The sequence below is a fragment of the Varanus komodoensis genome, unplaced genomic scaffold (assembly GCF_004798865.1).
Source record: "Varanus komodoensis strain SLA01 unplaced genomic scaffold, ASM479886v1 scaffold35, whole genome shotgun sequence".
Classification (NCBI taxonomy): Eukaryota; Metazoa; Chordata; class Lepidosauria; order Squamata; family Varanidae; genus Varanus; species Varanus komodoensis.
In genome coordinates, this window is record NW_025335856.1 from 3217862 (window position 1) to 3242928 (window position 25067).

At 53.0% G+C, this 25067-nt stretch overlaps 2 protein-coding genes across 2 annotated transcripts; both read right to left on the reverse strand.

The window, feature by feature from the left end:
• Positions 1 to 844: 844 nt before the first annotated feature.
• On the reverse strand, positions 845 to 6664 carry C1QTNF5 (C1q and TNF related 5). The gene is made up of 3 exons (XM_044439674.1): positions 6594 to 6664; positions 3046 to 3276; positions 845 to 2738 (listed from the first exon to the last, which is right to left on the reverse strand). Exons 2-3 carry the CDS (start codon positions 3269 to 3271, stop codon positions 2221 to 2223), a joined length of 744 nt encoding a protein of 247 aa, XP_044295609.1. The 5' UTR covers positions 3272 to 3276; positions 6594 to 6664; the 3' UTR covers positions 845 to 2220.
• Positions 6665 to 10006: 3342 nt separating this feature from the next.
• Positions 10007 to 23166, reverse strand: LOC123028038 (membrane frizzled-related protein). The gene is made up of 12 exons (XM_044439483.1): positions 23038 to 23166; positions 22685 to 22838; positions 21787 to 21918; positions 20288 to 20500; positions 19020 to 19175; positions 18430 to 18555; positions 17195 to 17271; positions 16640 to 16788; positions 15436 to 15566; positions 12110 to 12244; positions 11292 to 11419; positions 10007 to 10231 (listed from the first exon to the last, which is right to left on the reverse strand). The coding sequence occupies exons 1-12, from the start codon at positions 23164 to 23166 to the stop codon at positions 10007 to 10009; spliced, it is 1755 nt and encodes a 584-aa protein (XP_044295418.1).
• Positions 23167 to 25067: the final 1901 nt, after the last annotated feature.

The following is a 25067-nucleotide window of genomic DNA, read 5'->3' on the forward strand; positions in this document are numbered from 1 at the left end:
TAAGAACGAAGAGTAGCTTTTGACTGCAAGGCTTCTTTGCAGTTACTTGGCAATGCCAAGTAACTTACTAATGAGTAAACCGCAGAGGACTGACCTGCTGTGTTTATTACATTTCCAATTTCCTTATGCTCATTTGATACCCAAGAAAAGCACTTAGGTTGAGGTTGTGATTATGTGCAAACTTTCATTAATTTGATGAGTCAGCCGGTTAGTTCCAAAGTAGAGGGTTACTCAACTCAGAAGTTCTTTAATTTCTGGTATACAAGACATTTTATAGGTGGCGTTCCTCTTCCCCTCTGATGCCATGCAAGGAAAAAATGTTACCGTATTTTTCGCTCTATAAGACGCACTTTTCCCCCCCTCAAAAGTAAGGGGAAATGTCTGTGCATCTTATAGAGCAAATGTGTGTGTGCCCGACGCCCGGGACGCTGCCAGCCGCCTGCACCACGTGGCACCACCTGGCCGGCACACGCTCGGGGCGCCCTGCTCCGCCCCCCCCCCCGGCGCAGGTGAACAGGTCGGTGTGTGTTTTCAAATGGCAACCCGTTTTTTAATGAAGCCCCTGGGGAAGTGATGGGGAATGTGCCTGTGATTATCAGGAAGCTTTCCATGGATCCCTCCTCTAAACACTAGGTGCGTCTTATGGTCAGGTGCGTCTTATAGAGCAAAAAATACGGTACCTCTCCAGTTTTCTAGTTATTAGTCTGTGGATAACAAGGGCCCCCAAAACAGATTTCAACCCCCAACAGCCCACCACAGGGCATCGTAAAATTAAAGATTCAGGGATTGTCCAGACACTGGAATTTCTTCTTCCTGTACAGATATTTAAAACAACACATACGCCTTTTTCATTATGTTTAGGATATGTTTAGACAAGGGAGTAAGTAATGGACAAAGAATACGTGAAAAACCATTGCACAGAGAAAGCACAACCAAACACGAGTTGCTACCTAGGAAAAAAGGGATGCACACAAAATCCACTTGTGGGTTAAGGTCTGACCAGCAAACGTTTAACTCTGGACTCAGGGAGCCCCCTAGTGGTTAAATCATGCATCCCCATCAGCTAGCATTCTGCGCCTAAATGGCTCCAACAGCCTTGGCCGTGACTGTGTATTTGTGGGCAATTATATTCTCCAAGACGGGCAGCAAGCAGAGTCAGCCTGCTCCGTTGTCCAGTCAGCTGTGCCTAGAGAACTGCAAATTTTATCCTACCCAGAGCTGCAGGCCAGGAGAGGGCATCTGTCAGTACATCTTTGTGGCAGGGATTCGTACGTTCATTCCAAAGGGAGCAAGGAAGCAAGCAAGCGAAAAAGGAGGGAGAACCAGTCCCCCATTCTTTTTGGCTGGCAAGAAATATCAGGCTGGAAGACAGCATGAGTTGTGGTGGCTGTGACATTATCACGGGGTTTATTCTAAGGGGCACATTTTTTTTGCAGTTGTTTAAAAAAAGTGCATCAGAAATTGAAATTTTTATGCAGCTGGCAACATGGCATATAATCTTTATGTTGCATTGCACAGAAAAAAAATCTGGGAGGTGCTCACACAATGGGGATGGGGTGGTGCCCCAGATTCTTACGTGGCTGAAAACAGCACTTAGAATAAACTCTGCATGATTGGGACACGGCAAGGGCTGCAGGGAGCTCCACTGTCCATGGCTGTGGGAGCCACGGCGAGGCTTCTGTGCCCGTGTTCCCTGATGGAAAGGATCACGCTTGAAGGCACCCTCTCCTACAACTCCCATCGAGGCCAGGAAAACATGGTGACACCTTTCACGTGCAAAATGTTTTTCCGTTCTTTTGTTTTGCCCAGAACTACCCCATGAGGCAGGTTCGGCTCGCTGAGCTCAGTACTCTGTCCTCTGTGCAGTTTGGGCTTCCCTGGCCTTCAGCTGGGAGTGGAAGAGGTGGAGAAGCAGCCTAGCTCTTTCTACTCCGCCTGCTTCCAAGGTCAGCTGGAAAGGGCGCTATTCTCTGTTTGTCCGGGTGAGACAGCAACACGCGCGTGTCCTGGGCTGGCTTCCCCATCACCTTGCCTCTCCTCGCCACCTTGGGTCGGGGCTGGCTGGAGACAGTGGAAGGGGCCGGGGGCCCTGGCATGGGCATCAGCTAAAGGAGCCTCCTGCCCTTTGGGTTAAGAAAGCACGTTTTCTCCAGTGATGACAGAGCGAGGACCCGGGAGTTCTTTGCTAGCTGCGTGGTGGGGAAGCGGGTTCCCCATCGCTCATGCAAAGACAGGAGAATTCTGCCAGTAGGAATACACCAGGAACCCGGTGAAGGTGCTGTCTGTCTTTACACTCGAGTAGAAGCCGGTGTAGTCCCCCACGCCGACTTGCACCCAGACCTCGTCCTCCGGCTCCAGCCGCACCAGGGCGCCCCCGGACAGTGAGGTGGGCTTGGCCCAGTTGCCGTAGAACTGAAAGAAGGAGGCCATCGACTTGCCGTTTTTCATGATGTCGAACTGGAGGCTCATGCGGTACACGGTGGCGTGGACGGCGAAGTAGTACAGCCCCGGGACCTCGCAAAGGAACTTGCCCGTGTTCCCATCGTAATGGCCTTGCTCGTTGATCAAGACGACGTCGAAGACGATGGGCTGGTCCGCTGGGGGCGGGCTGCGCGACTCGGAGCGCTTGGCGCTGAAGGCCGAGCGTGGGGCTACCGCGCACTCCCCCTGCGCCCCCTTCTCCCCTGGAAAGCCATTGGTCCCGGGGCTGCCTCTTTCCCCTCTTGGTCCTGCTGGTCCTTGAGGAAATGCAGAAGCGAAATGAGAGCATAAGGACGTGGCTGGGCGGCAGCAAGACCGAGCAGCGCTGCCATGCCGACGTCTGCAAGCAGGTGAGCAGGGCGGCTCGCGTGCGTGGATTTGGCGAAAGCTCGAGCCCTCCCTCCACACAAGGCCAAGGTCTTTTACAGGGAGGTAATTGATTCCCGGCTGCCACGGGGTAGCCAAAATAACCCAGACATATTGAGTTCAGCAGGGCAGCCCTCGAGGATCGTCAGGCACAGCCCTCCTCCCCCAGGTAGACCAACTCCTCCCTTTGCATCTTACCTGGTTGTCCAGTTTCGCCCTTTTCGCCCTGCATCCCAGCAGCTCCGTCCCGGCCATCCCGGCCGTCCCTGCCTGGCAGGCCTTGGCTTCCATGGATCCCGGGGGTCCCTGGGATTCCTGGCTGCCCAGCACAGAGGCTGGGGATCTTGTTGTCCTCAATCTGAGCAGAGTGCTTGGCCACGGTCAGGAGGAACAGGAAGAGTTGGACAGCATGCTCCATGTCCATGGGGCCTGGGGGATCGCAGGATTATAGAGTTGGAAGACTCCTCCAGAGATTATCTAGCTCAACCCCCTGCCGATGCTGGAAGCCCACAGCTGGTGGCCCTCCATCCTCTGCTTGCAAACCACCCATGATGGAAAGTCCCCCACTTCCAAGGCCACCTGTCCCTGCCAAAAAGCTCATGTCACCTGGGTGTTCTGCCTAACTTTTCTTCTAAATCCATTTTTGTTCTTTGAAGCTGTTGCTTTGGGCCCTTTGAGAGCAGCAGAAAACAGCTCTTTGCCATCGACCGTGTGGCAACCCTTCAAATGACTGAAGGTGCTTCCGCCACACCCACAAAGATATGCGCAGCCTACCAGACAGCGACCAGCACCTCTTGCCACAGGAATTAATCCAAGCAGTTTCCCCCAAGAAATGACAGGGATTCTGGCAGAACATGCCATAGCCTGTCAGCACAGGAGGGAGAGTCTCCTGCATGGTTCTTCTACCAGGGCCTTGCACCAGTCCTAATCCAGCTGTGAGAATACACTGTGTCTCCTAAGTCCATGAATGCATTGGATTTCCTGAAGCATGTTCTGTTTCTAATGTTTCATGCTTCTCGGCTCAGAATCCAAGGATTTCCTGTGCTGTGTTTACCAAGGAACTGAAAGTGCTGATGCGGAGGAGGCAGCCAGGAAGGACTCGGCAGACTTGCAAGGACTTCAGATGCCGTGCTTCCTTTTCCAGTCTCTCCTGGTGGAATCAGAGGGAGTAAGCCAGCCTCCCAAGTGACTAGTCCTCTAGATTGAAGCCAGGAGCTGGCTGGGCACACAGGAGGCCCTTGAACTGCATTCCTAGCAAAGAGTCTGAGAACTCCTGCTCTGTTCCCACCCTCCTTCTGCCAGCGGGGCTGTTCTCCAAGCAACTGCTCCTTTGATCCATGCTTCTTCCTCCCCTTTGCAGCACTGTCTTTTCCGTTACACACACACACACACACCAGCTCCCTTGCCCCTTTCCGCAAGGGCCTGGGTCATCCTCGGAGGCCTGGACATTTCGGCTTCAGGGTTTAGCTTTAGCTAATGACTCAGGAATGTAGCGATTCTGTCCAAAATCCTGCTTGACATTCCTCGCTGGAGCCAGCGGCCCCCGCCTGGGACTGGGGAGGTGGCAAGTGCCAGGAGAGTGGGGGGGGGGGTCGCTTCTGTATTTCCTCTGGGGCCGCTGGGATGCAGGTGGGGAGGCCGGCAGGGCAAGGAAAGGGCAGAGGCTGGATTTGATCGCTCCTTCCCCGATCCTGATTTTCAGTTTGAGAAGTCTTTCTGCAAGCCAGAGCTGAATGAGGAGCTGCATAAGCTTTGGGGTCCACCGTCCGCCTGACAGGCAGTGACCCCCTCGAGACGTGCCAGGGCTGTTCTTCAGCCCGCACTGGCTTCTGCACAAGGTAGGTTCACGCGCTGTTCTGGCCGTGCACAGGAGTAGGGAATAAGGAGCTGGGAAATACTTTTCGGGATGAAGGAATGGGCACCTTGGAGCCACTTCCCACCCTGTGCAAAGGTGGTGTGTGTGTGTCGGGGGGGGGGGGGGGGCCTACAGCAGCCCCCAAACAGTTTGTGCTGCACCCCCCCCCAGCACCCCCCGGGTGCCTGCTAACTGTTTTGGACTACAACTCCCTGGCTGGGGGATGCTGTGAGTTGTGCTCCTCCCCATAGGATGGGTGCCCCACTGGGGAAGGCTGGTCTGGTGAGCTGCTGGGATGCCAGCCCCACGCGACCCTTGTGGGTGTTTGGGAGCGCTGGGTTCAAGCCAGCTTTTGCCACCAGCTGCATGGCTGTGAAGACGTCTGTGTCTCTCAGCCTCACTTTCCCCTTTGTAAGTTTCACGCAGGGCTCCCGGTCAGTCGTGGTAGTTAACCGAAATCTGTTTACCTCCGAGAGCCAAAGGATGGTGGTAACCCAGGAAGAGGCTGGCTTTGCTGGCTTGCCGGTCTAAGAGCAACCTAGAAGGAACTGATCGGCTACCCACTGTTGGGAGCAGGGAGTCAGGGTAGAGGAATCTTCAGTTCGAGCTAGCAGGGCACTTCTCATAAGAAATAGGGCTGCCCTGCCTCACAGGGTTGTTGTGAGGGTTAATGACTGTAAAACTCTCTGCATGTTGGAACAGTCCCTGCAACTTAGCAGCAGTCTGTCGTTCATGTCTCAACAGTGAGCCGTGAAGGATGTTCACTTGCAATCACATCTCGTACAGCCGAGTGCAGCCAGGTCACACGGCTAGCCTAATGGTTAGAGCATTGAGCCAGGATCCATCTGTGAAACACCCAGGCAGATTTGGTTCACGGTGCCTTAAGGCTGTGCTCTTACGCTCGCATAGGCAGGCTGGGGGATGCTGGGAGGTCAGGAGGACTTGTCTCTCTCTCTCTAAACACGCACCCCAAGCTGCACTGTGACACCCCATCGCTTGGCTCAAAGCTTGCCTCGGCCCTGAAGGAATGATAGCGGAGGCGAACCCCTCCCTCTCTCCACCTGCCTCACCTCTCCCAGTCTGCGCAATGGGCATAATAAGTGCTAGGAAACCTCTGTCTGTCTGTGAAAGAGAGGGACATGTTTGGGATCGGCCCAAGCATTCTGCTTCCCGCATCCCTCACGCTAGCAAAACTCCTCCTTGCTGCCCGTCCCGGGAGCCAGAGAACTGAAGAGCGCTGGCTGGCCGGGGTTGCTGGGAATTGTGGTACAACACGCCTGGAGCAGCCCCGCTTTGGCGAGGCTGGTGATGGGAAATCTGATCCCCACCGAGCTGTGCAAAGGCAGCGCGGGCAGCCTCTCTCTCTCTCACCCCCCGACCCATCTCGCCAGCTCTGCTGCGGATAAAATGGCAGGGGAGCCACCTGCACGGATCTGGCCGAGCGCTCTCGGAAAACCCACGGAGGGAGCCCGACTATTTGCCCCTGGGGTCCCCATCAATGCGCACTCTGGAGCAGCCCGAATCCGGCCACTCTGATTTGAGACCGCGGGAGTGACCGGGCGCTCCCCTGGAGCATCCCTTCCCGGCAGAAGCGACCGCCTGCTTTCTGCCCGCTCCCCGGCCGGCTGATGCCCTTTCATTTTTTTGTTTTTGGCCCGGATTTGGCAGAGGGGCTCTCAGGGTCCGACACCCGCTGCTCACAGCCCGCTTCCCTCCCGAGAAGCCCCGTGGCTGCCCCGCATCTCCGGCCCGGCCGCTTCGAGGAGATCACGCTCGTCCAGCAACAGACCAACGTTGTTGCGCGTGGAGGGGGAGGGAAAACCCCAGGCGACCGACCCCCAGCCTTCCTCCCTGGCACCAAAGCCCCCCGCCAGCGGCCGGGCACGCTCACCTGTCGCTTGGCGCACGGGGCAGCCTCGATCTGCCCGGGCCGGGGAAGCGCGCGTCCTGAAGCGCGCCAGCCGCGCTCTGGTACGGGCCTCGCAGCCAGCCGGCCGACCTTCCTTCCCCCACCCACCCCACCCCTCTTCCCTCCTCTCTCTCCCCTCCCAAACTCCAAAGGAAATCGGAGAGGCGAGAGCTGAAGCCAAAAGCTACATTGCAACTGGGAACGGCTTGCTTGGAGTCTCCGAGCAACCCAGCAGGGAAACGGGGACGGGCGGACGCGCGCCTGGGGAGAGGGCAGAGAGAAAGCGGGCGGGCGGGGAGGAAGGGGCGCGTGAGCAGCCAGAGCAAGGGGTCAGGGAAAGGCCAGAGAGCGCCCTCCCAGAGTGACTCTCCCCGGCCCCCCGAAAGGAGTCAGAGGCCGCAAGGGATGGAGTCCGCGAGAGGCCTGGCTCTGCATCGCCCTGCTGCCTCGTATACCCGGAGGCCACTGGCTCTTCAGACCCGGATCCTTGACTTGGGGGTCCTAAAGGTGCTGTGGCTCCCTACACCTCCTCATGGGCATTTGGGCGGCTGCAGGCAAACCACACAAGTCAGGGAGAAGGTAGGCAGCCCTGCCTGGCCTTCCTACTGTCTTCTCTGCAGTTTTCAGCTTGCACTATTTTGCAGTACATCTTTCTATTCTGCACTTGAATATGGGACTGGGCAGGAGGGGCTGAACCCCAATAAGGGCCAAGCTCAGTTTGGTGGGGTTTCCCAGAAGAACAGAGCCCTTCCAAATGCAGGGCTTGGTGAGCCCTTGGGCAAAATGGCCTCCCTGGGCCCCCTCCCTCACTGACTCTCCCTTCTCGCCACCTTCTTCACCTTCCACTCTTCCTCTTCAGGGCTGCGCTGGCTTGCTTGGCAGATGGAGAGAGACCACGGAGTCACCTGCTTCTCCTTTCCACGCCCCCAGTAGATCTCAAGATGTTGGGGGCTTCAACCTTGATTCCTCTTTGCTAGCCTGACCAATACTGGGCCACAAAACGCAAAACACCTTGAGACCTCCTCTGTGTTGTTGCTTAATTTGTCTCTAAATGGGGGCACATAAGAAAACATTGTGGCAGCCCCCAAACAGAAAAGGTAGGCAGAGGAAAGGGGCTCCCTGAGTCTCATGGGGAGAGGGAGGTTTTGGGTTGGTTGGCATGGAGTAAGGAGATGTTTCCCCATCTTTATTTGTTTCCCACCATGCTGGTGCATGTCCCTTTTCATGCCACCGTGTGAGTAAATGGGGCCTTTTGCCTGATGCTTCGAGTGACCACATCTTATGGTGGACAAAATGCATGGAATACATCCCCTGTTCAATCCACAGTAGGATTAAAACTGTCCGTACACTGTATAAACACGAGCCGCTTGCGTGCATAGCGAGCAGAAACATGGGTACCACCCAAGACCTGATTAATAGACTGGACTTGGCACCAGATTCCTGTGTAGAACCGCCTGGGTGTTGCTCTGTTTGGACAGCGGCGGCGGCAGCAGCTGGCCAGGCGTGTCGCTCCCTGATTGCTTTTGCAGACTCTGCTGCTGCCAGCGATGATCCGCAGCAGAAACCCCGCCCTTGATTGGGGTGACGCTTCTCCGATTTAGGAACATGAGAAGAGCCCTGCGCCGTCAGAGCGGGGGCCTATCCCCACCCTGCAGTCTGTTGACACAGTGGTCCAGCAGATGCCTGTGGGGAACCCAGAAGTAGGGGTGCATGCCGGGTCACCCTCCCCCTCCGCACTCATGTTCCTCAGCCGCTGATGCTGCAAAGGAATGTGTAGCCACGGCGATCAGCAACCCGCTTTATCTTCTGCAGAGCTGTTGAGTCTTCTTTCAAGACAAGCCACAGCAGGATGGGCATCCTGTGACGGCAAATTCCATAGTTTATGGCCCTGTGATCATAGAATCCTAGATCAGTAGAGTCAGAAGGGTCTAGAAGGCCATCGGGTCCAACCCCTGCTGTTTCAGGGCGCCACATCACACCATCCCACTCAGATGACCATCCAGTTTCTTTCTGAATGTCTCCAGTGTGGGAGAGCCCCCCACCTCTCCAGGCAGCTGGTCCCACTGTCGTATTGCTCTGACAATGAGGAAGCTTTCCTGATGTCCAGCCAGAATCTGGTTGTCGCAACTTGAACTGATTATGTGTGCCAACATCTTCTTGGCATACATTCAAGAAGTCCAGCATCCTGCAAAACTCAGGAAATTGTGCTAAGTTTGGCAAGATATACATAATTTATAGAGGATGCATTTGGCTTCCTTTGACAGTGAATTTTGAAGGGGTTTGCTTGTTTTAAAGACACGTGTGATCCTGAGTGAAGGGCACAGCTGGAAAATAAATTTGCATAAATGCATAATCCAGTAAATTGCTAAGTGCAATAGGGTGCTGCTTTAAAGGGCTCTACAGGAGATTTTTGTTTGCTAAGGAATAAACAAGAATTATTATACAAACTAGCACCAGATTAATGGACTCTTAGCAAGTTAATCGTATATCTTTTAATCAGTTAATCAATCAGTGAAATGAATTCTCGCATGGCATTGTCTCGATGGACAAAACATTTTTGCTTGTGCAACTGCGTACAACGTCTCGGAAGAGGCTCTTGCCCCCTCTGAAAGAGAAGGGCCTTGCATTTTCAAGTAGGTACATTCAAAGCCATTAACAGACTTGTAAGAATCTCCTACCCTATTCGCTGGGACCACCTTTTAAAATCATAGAGTATTTTAAATCGAGGAACCAGGTTTTGCAGCTTCAGTTATGAGCTCAGGCCCTGCAGCTTCTGTGGTTTTTTAATTATTGGCAGCATCATTTATATCATGCCATCAAAGTGCATAGCGATTTATGAAAGATGTAGGAACAGGTCCCTGCCCCGGCATGCTTTCAATCTAAAATCAAATGCGGATGAGGAAACAGATGGCCAAAAGAAGGAAGGAACTGTGAAAATGGCTCTCAGAACTGCCTCCTGTTGCCGAAACTCCATTGCACTGATTCCTTAGAGCAAGGGTGGGAAACCTCTGGTCTGCGGGCCAAATCTGCCCCTCCCAGGGGGCCCTGCCTGCCTTTCCTGATCCTTTCCCCACCCTCGGTTCTCCAGGTTTTGGGGATTGTACCTCCCCATGCTCACCTGTTGAAACACCCTTCCTGGAGCAAGGCACGTGGCTAAATATGCCGGCATTGCTGGGACTTGCCCCCTCCCCTTTTGCCTCTGGCCCCAACCCCAGCAGAAGGCAGCTTCCGAGAGCTTCTCCGAACTGGGATTCAGCGCTTGGGTTGTGTGGCCAGGGAGGCCTTTGGGGGTGGGGCTGCCCCCAGGAACTGGCTGAGAGAGCACCGCCCTCCCAGCCGGGCGATGCGATGGGAAGGCTGTGCTGGCCTCGGAAGGAAGGACGGCAGCCAGCCGCTCATGGCAGGAAGCACTCCAGGGGGTTGCTGGAATCGGGAAGGACGTTGCAGTTCAGGGGCCACGGCACGCCGAGGAGGCCGAGGGCTTGTTGGCAGCGCTGCTCAGCCTCCCGGCACACGGACCGGCACGGCTGCAGGACGCCTCCCTCCGGCGTGCATTTCGGGACGAAAAGGCCGCACATCAGCAGGCGCAGGTGCGGGTAGCAGGTGAGCTCCCTCAGCATCTGGAGAGGGAGGCAGGGAACCATCAGGCGCCTCATCCTTGCTGCGCACAGCAGCTGCCGCTCTGCATCTCTTCTCACGCGCCCCCCCGCCCCGGAAGCCACCAGCCCTCTTTTGCGCAGGACAGTTACCAAACAGTCCGAACCCAGCCAAGATAAGAAACCGTGGCTTGTTGAGCAGAAACTACCCATGAAGGGAACCCATGGCTTGTGGACTGTGGGCTGCTTGCCACAGTTTGTGATCTCGACTGGGTTTAGCCAACACGATGACCCCCATTCAATGGCTGAGCATGAATTGTGAGTCTCTGGTTCAAGCGCCGCTTTGTTGGCGGTCTTTCCCAGGAGCCCATGCAAGCAGCGTCTTTGGGGTGGGGTGGGGAAGGGGTCAATGGACCACCTGTGAAGCAGCGGCTCATGGAATGGAGTGGAGACGTCTTTGCTTTATGTGCACATTGCCAGGACATGGTAAGAAAAGCCCAGCATGTGAGGGTTGTTCCCGGGAGCACAGTGCTAGGATGCAGCAGCATTGAGCTGGGCCTGAGCACCCTGCTGGCCTCTTGCACTCTCCTCCTCCCAATGGGCATCGTGAGGACAAAAGAGGCCACTGAACACTGAGTCAGATTAATGGTCCATCTAACCCAGTGTTTCCAACACTGACTGGCAGCAGCGTCTCCCCAGGGTTTCCAGCAGGTTCTTTCCTAGCCCTACCTGGAAATGCTGGGGGTGCAACCAGGAACATTTGGCATGCAAGCAAGTCCTCTGCCACGGAGCCGGGCTCCCTGCCTTCTCCCGCAGGGCTAGGACGGCTCAGGGAACAGAGTTACCAGTGGGGAGATGCAGGAAGCCGTCTTGCCCAGGATTGGGCCCCATGGCTCTCCAGGGTTTGGGGCAGGACCCTACCTGGAGATGCCTGGAACTGAACCAGGAACCTGTGACATGCAAGGAGGGGCTCTACCCCTGAGCCGAGGCCCCTTCCACAAGCAGAGAGCATCCATCCATCCATCCAGCCAGCCAGCCAGCCAGCCCTGCCCTTCCCTCTTCCCCCACCTTGTGCCAGGCTCACCAGATAGTCTTGGAGCAGCTCCTCGGCCCCCTGCTGATCTGGGATAGTCATCCAGATGTTAGGAAAGGAGGTGGTGTTGTAGCTGAGACCCAAGCACATCTCCACCTCGACCGGCTCGCAGAGTGGCTCTGTCAGCAGAAGGACAGGGGGGCCCTCTGGGGTGAATGGCGCAGGAGCATGTGGACCTGCTGGGCCCATGAGGTGGGCGTTCCCTCCCACCCATGTTTCTGGGGCTGAGGCTGGAGTCCGCAAGGCACTAGTGACACCAACACCGTGTCTTCTTTTTCCAGCTTGTGCCAAAGGGGCTGTGAAAGCCCTGAGCCGGCGCACGGGTGCAGTAGCGAACGGGATGTGGCAAGGAGCTCTGAAGCAGGGCCGGCTGGCATCCTGAACAGGAGCCAGTGTCAGGAGGTGAGGAGAACACATTTGCAGTAGACAATGTGGTTTATATTGTGCTTTGGAGCGCTGGTCTCCAGCCTAAGCTGGGCCACAGGTGGATCTAAGATGGGTTTGACCAGCTGCACCATCAGATGTTCTCTCTGGCTGAAAATTAAGCAGGATCCCTGTAATTAATGTTTGGGTAGAGTTGGTCTGAAAGTGCTGAGGGCCTGAAGGTGTCCAAGTGCTCCCCATACAGTATTAGGCAGCCACTGCCCTACCTCAAGGGGTGGTACTGTTGGCCTCACCTAAGAGATGGAGAGGCGGAGTGGGATGGCTTGCCTAAGGCCAGCTAATGCGGTCGTGGTGCAGGTGAGACCTGCAAGGGGAGGAACAGAGTCTCGCAGGAACTTCCTTCCGGAGGCAGAGCGGCCACTCACCAAGGGAAGGGTAGGAGACCCTGGTGCAGTTGAGTTCGTCACTTCCGTCGGGGCAATCGTGCCAGCCATCACAGGCCACCTCCTGTGGCCGGCACTCACCATTGTTGCAGGCAAACTCCACGGGGCTGCACGTTTCTGGAGATGCAATGCGAGAGAGGATGTAAGACTTGGGGCTTAGCTTGAGCTCCAGCAGCGTCGGCAAGAGAATTGAGCTCCGACGGCCAATTCAGCCTGGAGAACGAGGAAGGATCAGCTGCTCTGATTTTCAGATTTGGAGATGGGTTGTGTTTCCGCCTCTGCCACTGAGGCTTTTTGCTTTGGAGAACTAACAACTTCTGTTGCTCATTGAAAACATGATAATCCTGTAGATGTGGCTCAGAGGCTATCAAAGCAGAAGTGTTTTGCCGGGAGAGATCTCAGTGGAAGGAGGGGCTGAGGAGCTAATAGAACCTGTGTGAGAGGGCAGAATGTGTGGGGGGCAGGTGTGGTCACTGCTTTGCATCTCCAACCCTTGGGGGCTGTTAGGGTGTGCAAACCAAGCAACCATGGGTTGTGCAAAGTTTAAACCATCTTCACCTATTCCTGGAATAAACCATGGGTTATGCAAAGGTTGTTTAACCCTCATATAACCTATACTCAGCAGGTTCATATGTTATGACACCACACTCAGGTCCCTGTACTTGAGCAACAGTTGGATTGTTAAAAGGTGCCTGTGGGCCCCACAACTTCTCATGGGTCAAACAGCCTGCGATGACCCTTGCCCTCTGTGAACCAGCTCTCCTTGTGTTTGTGGGGGTGTTAGACTTGCATACTTTTGAACATACTTTTCCATTTCCTATAAAATTGCTGTTTTGTTCCAGCCAACACCCATATTCCCAGGATTCTATTTGCAAGCATTGGTTGCAAATTGCTGCAAAGTATTGTGTGTGAGGCTAGCTTTGAAGATGCTTCCAAAACTTGCCAGGTTACCAAGAGGGACTGGAGATGCAGCCGCCTGATGCCAGTCTTTGCCAGCTGCACTGGCTTCCAGGCCATTTCCAAGCCCAGTTTGTGGTGCGGTGTGGTGTGGTGTGGATCAGCCCCTTATCTGCAGCCACATCTTCTCCTGCATATCCCTGCTGGGACCCTGAGGCCATCTTCAGAGGCGTACCCTCAGGTGCCCCCATCAATGGGTGGGGGTAGCTTTAAGAGGCCTTTGTACCCACTTAAGGAATAAGCTCTCCAAAGAAGATTTCCTGGCTTTTAAATTTTTTTGTTTTGCTATCTGTGTGGTGCCAGACAAATGCTTTCCTTTTCAATCAGGCATTTTAAGAGACCTAGTTTTAGGTTATCCTGGCTGTTTTATCAATACCTTTGCTGTTTACTGTTTGTATAGTATGGCAAACAGTATTTGCACTGGAGGTGTATTATGCACTGTGCTCTAATGGGATTTTCATCTTCTAACGGGCTGCAATGTGCCCAGAAGACCATAGCAGCTGGGTGGATTAGACATGCACTGGCTGAAACAACGGTGGGCCCTGAACACCCCAGTGCCTTGACCCCAACATCACTGCAGCAGCGATTACTTGACCTCCGCTTACTTTGCTCGACCTCTGCAAGGGTTTCTCTCTCTGGCTTAATCTGCGTGGCAACTCAGGTTCTGCAACACATGTTTGCATGTTCCTAGAGTGGACCAGTGACTCATTGACTGTTTAGATTGCAATTTTCAAAGTTAAGATGCCCTCGGGGGACAACAACTAAAGCTTCCGAGCTTCAGAACGCAGTAGCTGTTTCATCAACAATTTACATTTTGCTCAAACTGGTAACCTGTGTGCAGAACTTCCCACCAGACATGGGAACCTAAAAACTTACAAAATCTAGTTTGTTTGTTTTTAGCATATCAACAACTGTCAATTTTGAGGTCTCTTTTTCTTCTTTCTGTTTTTGTGTCTTTTGTTTTGGTGAGATTCACGACTCATGGGAACGTATCAGAATTGGAGAATCCTTTGTCAGAAACACTGAATCAGTGGATCACGACTCTGGCATTTCCCACCTGCATCCACAGATATTAGGCTGTGCTTTCTTTAAGCCGGCAACATTTAACCCTTTTGAGTGGGGGGCTTATTCCATGGATCCTTTTTCATTTTCTCTGATTCTATGGTATAACTGGGTGTCCTACATCAGCAGCGGGTTGGACCAGATGGCCTTCTTGGCCCCCTCTGACTCTATTGTTCCATGAATCTATAATTCTGTGCTGGAAGAGCCTTTAATATTCCCCAATGTCTATGGTCTTTTCAATTATTTACCTTCATGGAGATTAACAAACAGAGGAGGAAATGGATTCTTTGAGCTCTTTTGAAAGCTAAAAGGCTGTTATTGCAACATTGGAAGGATGCACGTCTCCCATCGTACAATCGTTTGAGTGCCCCGTGATACTCTCAGTATTTGCATGTGTTGCATAACACGGGTGCCACCTTCAAACAGATTTATTTGGCAATTTGGTCTATTTTTCTTAAAGCTTCTGCATAATTGCTACCAGTTTCATGCATTCCTTGCTATGGATGTATACAAACCAAGCATGTTTGTTAAACATGGTGGGGAAACCCTACAAACTGGGAAAAAAAGCAACTTGTGAGTTGGCTCCACTTATGTCCTGCAAATAAATATTTGCAAAGACATGCTATGACTCTGGTGCTCGAGGGAGTAGGGAGTGCTGAAGTGCACATACTGTAGGTCTGGTTCTGGAATCAGATATAAACTTCGGCCTTATTGAGATGTTACAAGCCTTGCACAAAAAGCCAAGCTCTGAGGGGTTATAAAGCCATTCCCATTAGGGATTTCCCAATGGGACATTTCTGCTGTGAAGAGACTAAGCAGTAATTATGGAAACCAGCAAACAAAACCTCTAACTGCCAGAGAGCAGGCAATTCCAGAAGGCCTGGAGTATGGGAATAAGCGAACGCTGATCTTCTCAGGGGATGTGGCTGAACCTTCCCCACCTGCCTGAGTGCCATCTCAATATTTTAATTTCTGCAGTGGAGAACTCTGCTCCATTGCTGAGAGGAACGGAAAACTGACATGGCAGGATGGAAACCAGAGTCTTCCTGCTATCTGGCTTGTGCTTGCTGGGGCAGGTGCTGTCGTCCCGCGGGGACTGAGCACCCTCTCTCCAAGGTTCAGCTTCCTTTGCGAGAAAAAGCAACCTTCAGCCCCTTCTTGTCAGCAGCATGTGCCAACATTTCCACCCCATTTTCTCGCTACCCAGGTAAACCCGTCCAACGTCCTAGCACTGGCCACCCTCCCATTCAGCCCTGGCTCATGGGCCGGACCGAGGCCTCACCACTTACTCTCCACGGCGCTGTGTGCCCGGTAGATGGCAAAAAACCCATCGTCCGTGATGCCCTCATCTGCCACAAACAGGACCGTCATGACATGTTGTGACGAGGTGAGGCGAGGAGGCACATTGGAACTGCAGAACCTGGAAAAGAGGAGCAGGGACTGGATGTGCAGAGAAGCAGCCACGTTATTTTGGGCTGGGGGCTGCTGCTGGCTTTGGGGGTCTGGAGGGAAAGCAAGCACTGAGCACTGTTTGGCGTGCACCCCCTTTCCCCAGTGCATGGCACCACAGCCGTGTTTATTTTGCTGCTTGTATCAACTTACTGTCCTCATGAACTGCTCCATAACACATTCTCAGAGAAATGAACAGTACAGAGAGCAAAAACATCGAGGGGGAAAGTTCTGCCTCTCAGGAACTGGCAAATGTATAACTCTCCAAGCAGAGAGAGGCTTTTGATTTAACTCTCTCCTTTTCGCATTTCTGTGGGTTTTGTTTTCGTTCTTAATGCAACAGCTCTGTGGAATATAATTGGGAATAAGCATCACAGACCAATGTTTATGATTTGCGTTCTCCACCCACTCCATCCTTTGTTTTCTGTTTTGCATTTACTGTTCACTGCTCTGAAAACATGCCATGGAGCAATTCATAGGTCATAGACTCGTGTGTCAATTTGTATGTCTTATGGAGGACACAGATGTGCATGTTTAAAGCATTGGCTGTGTGTACACACCACCACCTGTATATTCAGTGCTCAGATTGACAAGTGTGCTTGGAATCATTGCGGGAAAACAAAGCCAAGAGAAACCACATAGAGCTCAAACATTAATACAAACCGGTTTTCCATACTTCAGTAACATCAGCTGAAAAAAATATTGCAAACATCAAGGCGAGGAACGCTCCGAAAATTCGGGAGAACAAAGAACAGTCTCTGACCAGCATCAGACAAAATGTCAGCAGAGACGCCAGGCAAACCTCACTTAAAACCAGATGTGAAATTGGCCCTGGTGGGGGAACAGAAGCGAAGCCGGGAAAGGCGAAGCTGGGAAGGAGAGCAAGGTTCATTCCTCCCGGTCTTGGTCGCTGAGGTCGCTCATTCCAGATTCACGCTCCCCGCCTGAGCCAGGCTGGCTGGAAACATTTGTGGGAATCGCTGTGTTCAGGAGACAGCGGCTGCGAAAGGCGCCCACCCACTCGGGAGCAGGATGTCCTCATACCTGCCCATGACGCTACTGGTCCCCATCCCTGCGCTGTCGTACACTTCCACAAAGTCGTAGTTGCAGTCTTCCTGCGACTCCAGGCTGAAGTTGAGGAAATGCAAGTCGATCACGTGGCCCTCGGGCACCGAGATATGCCAGAGACAGAGCTGGAAGGAAAGGCAGGATCAGGTGCTGGTGGGGCTCCCCACTGGAGCATGGAGCGGGGGTCTCTCTCATGCAGCCTTCCCCAACCAGGCCCTCCAGATGTGTGGGGCACCAAGTCCCAGCAATCCCCGGCTGGTGACCCCATTTTTCTGCCCCTTTGTGCTGGTTTTAAGGGTGTGGAGCTTGGAAGGAGCTGTAAGAGAGGCAGCTAGAATTGCAGAGGCAGGCCTGAGGAAAAATGGGGAAATAAAATGGGAAAAAAGGAACCCTCCCCTGTTTTTGAGCCCCTCTCTGGGTTTTTTGCCTTGTTTTGTTTTTAGAAAATTTAGAAGATAAATTTCCTTCACAGAGATAGGGAAGCGGCGGATCTCCTGTCCAGCCCATGAGCCGACTGCAGCTGACACTCACCTGCAGATGTGGATATGGCTGGGGGTAATTTGGGGAGAAGAGCTGTCCCTCCAAGCCGGTCAGTGTTCCCCCACAGCCTGGAAGGAGAGAAGACATTACGGTGAGGGACGGTCCTGCAGCACAGGCCTGGGGCTCGCCCCGCTTTGCCTGCGCTGATTCATAGGCAGGGGCGTCTGCTGAAAAACGAGGGCCATCGTGTAAGTGAAAGCCCTGGCTTTAAGGAGGACTAGACTGGCATGCGGAGGGCGGGAGGTCTATCCATGGGAAGTCATCCATATCGCTAGGGATATATATATACGTATGGTATCCATATATGCATATACATATATGCATATGGTGTGTGTGTGTGTGTAGAGAGGATATGACCCTATATAGAACCTTCATAGATCCTTCATCAAGGCTGAGGCCGCCCCACAGACTCTCTTCTGAGAGCCCTTTCAAGGGAGAAGGGTTCCCTCTGGAAAGCAGGAGACATGGGCCACCATGTTTGGGCCCCAGCCAGCTAAAACCGATCTGGGTGGCATGAACTGGCAACGTGCTCGATTGCAGGGGCAGAAGAGCCACAGAAATCGAGGGCTGTGGCCTTCCGGCTGGCTTATGAAATGCCAGATTCATCTTCCTGGTGCTGCAGAAAGCGAGGTGCTGGCGCTTGCTTCAGGTCCAGGCCAAGGGGAAGAGCAACAGGCACAGCGTGGTCTGCTCCGGGCAGGGCAGAAGAAGGCTCCTGTCAGGACAGTGCCCTGGCAGAGGGTTCTCCCGTGCGGAATTGCTGTCCCGGCAAAGGGTCGCTTCAACGGAGGCCAGAAGGAGCCTAGCAGAACCTGGTCTTTTGGTGGCCCTCTTCTCACAGCCCTCGGTGCACTCTCGCGCAGAAGAAGCTGCAGCGAGGGCATCCTCGGGATGGGAATGCCACATCCGCAGGGTAGGAATCCGCCGCAGGGGGTGCTGAGGTGCTCCCTGAAGTGGACCCTGTTTGAATCTGGGTCCCCCGTTGGGGTAATGTGCAGTCTCAGAACTGGGGCACAACAATCCTGGGCTAGGTAGACAGCAGGTCTACTTAGCAGAACACCTTTAGATGTTCCGTGTCATCCCTGGAAAGGCACGTGGCCCTGTTGCTTTTGAGTTTGTTCCTTCCACAGTCGTGTTTGCCACCCCTTTGTGCTCCCCCCTTCCCTCCTACAGTCCTTTGAGTCTCCCCTTACGGGGTTCGCCTGTGTTGCTACTGCGAGTCGTACCTTTGGGTTTCATGCTGCAATTCGTTTCATCTTTCTTGTCGTAACAGTCTAGGTATCCATCACACACTTCAGTGGGGAGAAGGCACCTTCCTTGGTCACAGAGAAACTCATCCCAGGAACAGTTTTCTAGAACAGACAATTTTGCCCAGAAGGACAAGAAGCAAAGAATTCAAACTGGCTTGTTTTGGAACAAGTTTTAACTGTCAAGATTTCTCCCTCCTCCCTAAGAGACTTATAGTTGGGAATGACAGTTGAATCCACTTTCAAATCCATGCATGATTGTAGACTAGCTCTGTCCTGCACTGAACTAGAACTTTCCCCTTTGTTCTTTCTTGAGAACAAAATTAGCCGAGGTACTCACTTGGCTAGAGTTTATAACTCCATGCTTGGAGAATTCAGACTGAATTTTCAATCCCCTTGTTCAAGTGGAGATAATTATCATTGTAATTTCAAATAACAGTGGCAAAGCCTTTTCCCTTTCTGCCTGCCATGCTGGAATTGCCTCCCAGGAAATCTGCGTGTCATTGCTTCTAACGTATAGCCACACAGTTCCCCAATTTCTGGTATCCCCACCAATGCAGTGTGCTTACTTTCACTGGGCAAGATGGCCCGATACCTGGCCCTGAATCCCGAAGCAGCAATATTATCATCAGACACAAAGATGACTTGCAACCGGCTGGAGTTGGTGTTGATTGTTGCAGGTGCCACGGAGCCGCAGTACCTGCAAAAGCCACCAGGGAAGGGAGGGAGCCAAGGGAAACAGCTAAGCGGTTTCCCATGGCCCCCAGGAGGGAGAAGGGAGGCATGGACCGCAGGGGTGCCCAGCCTCAGGCCTGAAGGCTAAACAGGCACACGTGTGGGCCACATAGAGCCCACACAGGGCTTGCGCTTTTCTATGAAGGAAGTAAATAATTTTAAAGAGCATGTATAGCCGTGAAGATTCAGGATTTGTCTGTGTGATAGACTTCTTCCAAAAAGAAGCAGCTCCTGAAAATTTCAAAATATATGTTTCCAAGAAGCATAAGCCATCTTACACCTCCAGCAGTGACAGCCCTTTATTAGACAGACTCTCTTATCAGAGAGACTGCCCAATAAATAAGAAATAAATGCATAAGGTACAGCCCAAAATCCACAGATGCGGCAGGTAAATGCCAAAGCAGTAATCTATTGAGCAGGCATTTTGTAGTGAAGCTCACAGCAACTGCTTAAACTGTCCACAAGAGTTTTAGTTTTCAGATTCCCAAATGCTCCCATGGGTCCAAACATCAGGGACCCCTGAGACGACAGGGCAGGCCAATGTCACCCTGTGAGTTTCCAGCCAAAGTGGGGATGTGAACCTGCCTCTTCCCAGGCCAGGTGAACACACCAACCACTGCACCACACTGCCTCTCATCAGCCATTGGTGATGTTACGATGTTTTGAAAGAAAACCATGGTGCCAAACACTGAATTTGGCCGGATAACACCTCACACAGGTATGCAGAATCTCACTGAATCCCATTGCTGAAAAGCACAGGGTGGGTGGAGGCTCAGGGCAAAGGAGGGGGAGCAAACACCACCCCAGTTTTGCTTGAAGCTGGCAATGAAGCCTTTTGAAATGTGAGAATGGGGAAATGGCACACAGGCCAGGAAATCCCCCCGGTTGGTCAGGGAAAGGGGGCACACCTCTCCAGGGGAGCCCAGGCGTTCAGATTTGGCCCCAGTCTGAAGTTCTTACCCCGCATTTACTTCCGGCTTCAGAATTCCTCAGGAAAGCAGCTCCTCCCCTGCCTCAGGCTTCATCGCTATGTGCGCAGGTGTGGCCTGCCCTCCTTACCTGGCGCTTCCATCCCAGATGGAGGAAGCATCTTGCTCCTTGTAGATCTCCAGGCGGTCGTAGAGGCACGAGGCTGAATTCTCCACGTCCAGCAGCTCCACCTTGAGCTGGATGGCCATCCTGGCGGCCACCTGGATGTGCCATTTGCACCGGCTGTTGGGAGGGTAGTGGGCGGGGTGCTGTGGGGAGCTGAAGGAGCCCCCTGGCCCACGTAGGATGCCCCCACACGCTGCAGGGGGAGAGAGGAACAGGCCCCCTCAGAGAGGGTTTGGAGAAGCAGGCGCTCTGCTGCCGGGGGGGGGGGGCACGGCTGAACGGAGGCAGCAAATGGCCAGCGAAGGGGAGACAGGGTGGTGCAGTGCTTAGAACAGCCTCCTTCCGCCTGTGCGCTGGGGATAATGCGGGGTGTAGTCGGGCTACTCACGGGGTGCCGGGGATGTGGTCCCACGTGGTTCTCCCTGGGAGGAGGGTGCGACTGTTGCTGTGGGGCTGGGGCTGGCGGTGTGTGCTGAAGCCGCGTGGGTGGCAGGGTGGTCGTAAGGAGCCACGGAGGAGGGTTGGACGAGGGCACCGGCTTTCGGCTCTGCAGCCACGAGAGGAGAATTCAGAGGCACAGGATGGGGAGGGTGGGGTGAGGACGGGAGGGGGCCGAGACTCCGATCCCAGTGGCTCCCCAGGCCGCCTTGCACCAGCCCCCACCTGCCACGCTTACGTCGGCCTTGCGCACATGCACGTTTTATTAAGAATGCGGCGACATTGTGGCAGGTTTACCTGCCACCTTGGAGAGCAGTGCTATTCGTGATACCCATCAAAGGGCTGACCCGTGGCGTATTTTTGTGCCTCAGCTCATCCAAGCAGCCTCCAGTGGCTTACCTATAATCAGTTAACAAGATAGTCCCAGCCTGCAGGTTTGCAATCAAAAAGGCACCACATACAAAGAAAGAATGATGGGGAGGAAAAACTGAATTGGTAGGTCTGGTGGGACATCTGTGTCTCAATCCCTCCCTCCCTCCCTCCCTCCCTCCCTCCTTCCTTCCTTCCTTCCTTCTCCCACAGCTCATCCCAGAAAGCTGTGCTTGGCTTGTGATCGCAGTAACTGATGAAGCACCTCTCCCAGCCTCAGTCTATCCAGATGCCATGTTCAGCATCTGGGGCCTTCATCGGAGGGCCGACTTGGAGGAGGCTCAGAGAATGTGACAAGAGGGAGGACTCCTTTCCCTCTTCCCTCCCCTGCCATTTTCCTTGTGTGTCACACCAGTTTAGATTGCAAGCCTGCAGCCAGGAACAGCCCTGCATTAATTTTTATACGGAAGCCAGTCCGGGATATGTTTTGGCTGGAGAGTGGGCTCAAAGCACGGTGAATTTAGAAAAGCATGGTAGCAACTGGACATGATGGAAGTGGCAGAGTCCCAGCTGGGCACACAAGAGTTTCCCAAGTGGAGCCGCTTACAGCCTCGGGGCGCTTGAAGGAGCCACAAATGGAGAGAAGCTCCCACGAAGGAGGCATCCCCGGGAAGGGAAGTAGTCGGGCCTGGAACTTACGGGAGACGACAATGACGCCCACCAGTAAGGCCAAGAGCAGGAGGAGTACGGTGCTGAGAATGGCCACGCAGAACCAGGAGAACTTGCAGTCCGGCCTGAACTTCCGACTCGCTGAGTCCTGGACCTGTTTGGCTGCAGGCAGAGAACCACTTGTGGGTCACCGAAGCCAAGCCCAAAGCACGCGCTTGCTGATTTAGGTGGACAGAGGCACATTGAGAAAGTAACAATAAGGCTTTGAACAGAAACACAGCACATGGGAGACCGTGCCTGGCATGGCAAATTCATGGCTCTTGGAGTGGTCCTTAAAGCTGGACTTGGCCTGGGAAACCTTTCACAACAGGGCAGACCTCTGGAAGCCCTTCATGCGGGCTTTAGATGCAGGAGTGAAATTGCAAGGGAGCGACATTGTTTTAAAAGCCCGACAACAGCCGTGAGCAGTGGGTGAGAAGCACGCCACAACTGCCTAGGGTACCGAGTCCAGCCCTGCATATTTATTGATTTAATTTTTATAATGCCCAATAGCTGAGGCTCTCCAGGCAGTTAACCAAAGTTAAAATTAGATACAGGTTCAGCGCACGCACGCACATTAACTCAAACAAGCAAAACCATGATTGCGATTGCTATGATTCAGCACAGACGCAGAGCAGTGGCACACAATAAAATGGAATATATAAAAACAACGTTAACAAGTTGGATTCTGTAAAATGCTGGGGAAATCGAAAGGTTGTCACCTGGTGCTGGAAAGAGTACAAAGCAGGAGGCAGGTGCCCCTTTCTGGGAAGCTCACTGAGTTATTAAAACATCTGCATTTCCTCCTAAGCTTCTGGCCCAGGGAATATGTCCTGTGCCTCCCCCACACCAGCCCTCTTGCAAACACCGACTGGCCCACTGGCAGTACCAAAACCGTTGGCCGTGAGCTTCACACTGCTTCTGCTTTCGCCGTCCAGTTGCTTTGGGGGCACTCCTTCTCCATCCTCCTCAAAAGCGGGGTTGGAGAATTCGGTGAGCAGGAATCGCGGCAAGGGAGGTGCACCCAGGGAGCCAGCCCTTTCCTGCAGAAAACCAAGCGGCCGTGAGACAGGCATGGGAGGTCTGGGCCAGGGGCAAAAGAACAACTGGAGCAGAAAATATTTAGAACAGAAATCCCGTCCTGAGCGTTTGTTCAGTGTCTGGCACAAACCTAACAACATGAGACACTGCCGAGAATTTTAGAAGCTTGACATCTCTGTCTGCGACGAAAGGGAAGCTCGCCTTGTGGAGAGAAAGCAGCCGGAGCAGCGAGATGATGCCGGCTTGCCCCTCCACGCTCCCTTCCTGCTGGACAGGCCCTGACAGCGTGGCTTCCGAGAGAGAAGGAACACGCTGGATCCGCTTCTGCATACTTTCACAATAGGATAATTGGGTTTATTTTTAGGCGAACTTGCAAGCAGGCGCTTTTACATTAACCCAGGCCATAAGGAATAAATAACATGGTACTATCAGCGATATGCTCAAAAAAGCCACAGGGCTAATCGCTTTCATATGGGAGATTTCTGGATGCTCGGAGCACTTGGTCTCTGATCTCAGACCACCTTGCAGCAGGGGAGGGAAACTCGCTGCTGTGTGTACCGATCCTCCCCCACGCGACCTATGTCTCCTACTTTTTTCTTCTTAATGGAAACAGGTTTCCTTGCTGTGAAAACAGTGTGTGCTGGTGCTGAAAACACGTGGGTCAGTCTTTAGCATGTTGGGCTCAGACCCCACCTCTGCTTTCCTTTCTGTCTTTCCTCATCCTTTTGTTCTGCTTCCCAAAGCAGCCGTTTTGGCTGGCTGTGCCCAGAATCATTTTCCATATTGCCAAAGGCTCCCGTGACCCACAAGGTTTGCCTTCCCCTGCGTTTCAACAAAGCATTTCCCCCATGTGACCGAGGGTGGTACCGTGTCTGGGAGGTCAGAAATGGGGAAGCTGGCAAACTTTTTTCCAGCTGCTCCATATATGTAGTGCATGCCTCCGTGTTTTCCCACTTATTTATATGTTTATACTATTTATTCGACATTGGATATTTTGAAAAATCCCGATGTGGCTTCCATAGCAATGCCTTAAACTCCCTTCATGCTGCCTTCAGATGAATGCAGCCAAGCAGCTCCAAACCCTGAAAGCACATAACCGGGAAGAGGGGCCTTTGCGGTGTGGGCATCTTTGTACACTGCAACATTTCCCAATGCAACACAGGGGTTGCTTGGCTCATTTCATGCCACCAGCAAGGGCCTACGCTGATTTTGCGTGCCAAGTTCATTCATTCCACCATCTTCTCTCTTCTCTTGATTTACAAGCTGGGGAAGAAGGCAGAGCAAAGTTGTAGTCTCCTGGATCTTGATCCAGGGGCTGGAAAACTATCGGCTGCCTTGTAAATTAGGGGCAATATGTGAAATGTTAGGCTGGGTGCTGTCAGGTACTTTACAAGGCAGTTCTTCTGCTCAGTGGGACTGATTTTCCACTGCCTTAGCTTTGATGCAAGCCAACCCTGGAGGCTATCTCACTACTGGGATTTAATTTTACAGATTCCGGTGAGAGACCTGAAGCCCAAAGCATGACAAAGCTAGCAATTTGCACAAGAAGCTTTTTTTTTTTTTTTTAAGTTACATTTTGGAAAGAACAGCCACAGAAAAATGGAAACAAAACCAGAGCAGCAATTTTGGCAAGCAAGAGTAAAAGAAAGGAATGACTGTAAACCCAGGGACAATAGCTGGCCAAATAGGGTGCTATGCTTTATTTATTTGATGTATTATTCAGTGATTTCCTCTGGCTAATATAACAGTGGGTGTTCTGCGTGGCATGCATGGAATGGGTACTGATAGGTAGGATTACAGGGTGGGATATAGGCTGACTCTCAAAATCCAGAAACGATTCTAGAGCCCCTTAGGCTGAAAGGAACGGCATTCTTTCTGTTCATGGTTTCTGCATTTGCTCTGATGGTTACCCATGTTGGGGTCATGGACAAAGGGCCAGCCAAGTGGGATGGCCACAAGCCAGAAGCATGATGTCGGGAGTTCTGGTCTTCTGCAGAGTTCTGCTGATTTGGGGAGATCTTAACTGCCATTCCACCAAGTCTTTGCAGGATGTGGAAAAGCGCGTCTGTTCCACTCCATGCCCTGGTTGTGCATTTATTGGGCTTTTCGGAAACTCTGCCGTTACATCCCCAGAACATCCGTTCCTCCTCAGAAGCCCTGATCACCATTTCGTCTTGCTGGCAACATTATCTGCCCTTTGCTTCCGTGTCTGGACTCATCTCGCGAGTCTA

Bases quoted from the DNA above. Each gene is read 5' to 3' on its own strand.
- C1QTNF5 (XM_044439674.1), bottom strand. From the start codon at position 3,271: ATGGACATGGAGCATGCTGTCCAACTCTTCCTGTTCCTCCTGACCGTG. The intron at 2,739-3,045 runs GTAAGATGCAAA...CATTTCCTCAAG, and splicing joins GGGCGAAACTGGACAACCAG to GACCAGCAGGACCAAGAGGG.
- LOC123028038 (XM_044439483.1), bottom strand. From the start codon at position 23,166: ATGCAGAAGCGGATCCAGCGTGTTCCTTCTCTCTCGGAAGCCACGCTG. The intron at 21,919-22,684 runs GTACTGCCAGTG...CTCTGCCTGCAG, and splicing joins GCTCACGGCCAACGGTTTTG to CCAAACAGGTCCAGGACTCA. The intron at 16,789-17,194 runs GTGAGTGTCAGC...CTTTCCTTCCAG, and splicing joins AGCCATATCCACATCTGCAG to CTCTGTCTCTGGCATATCTC.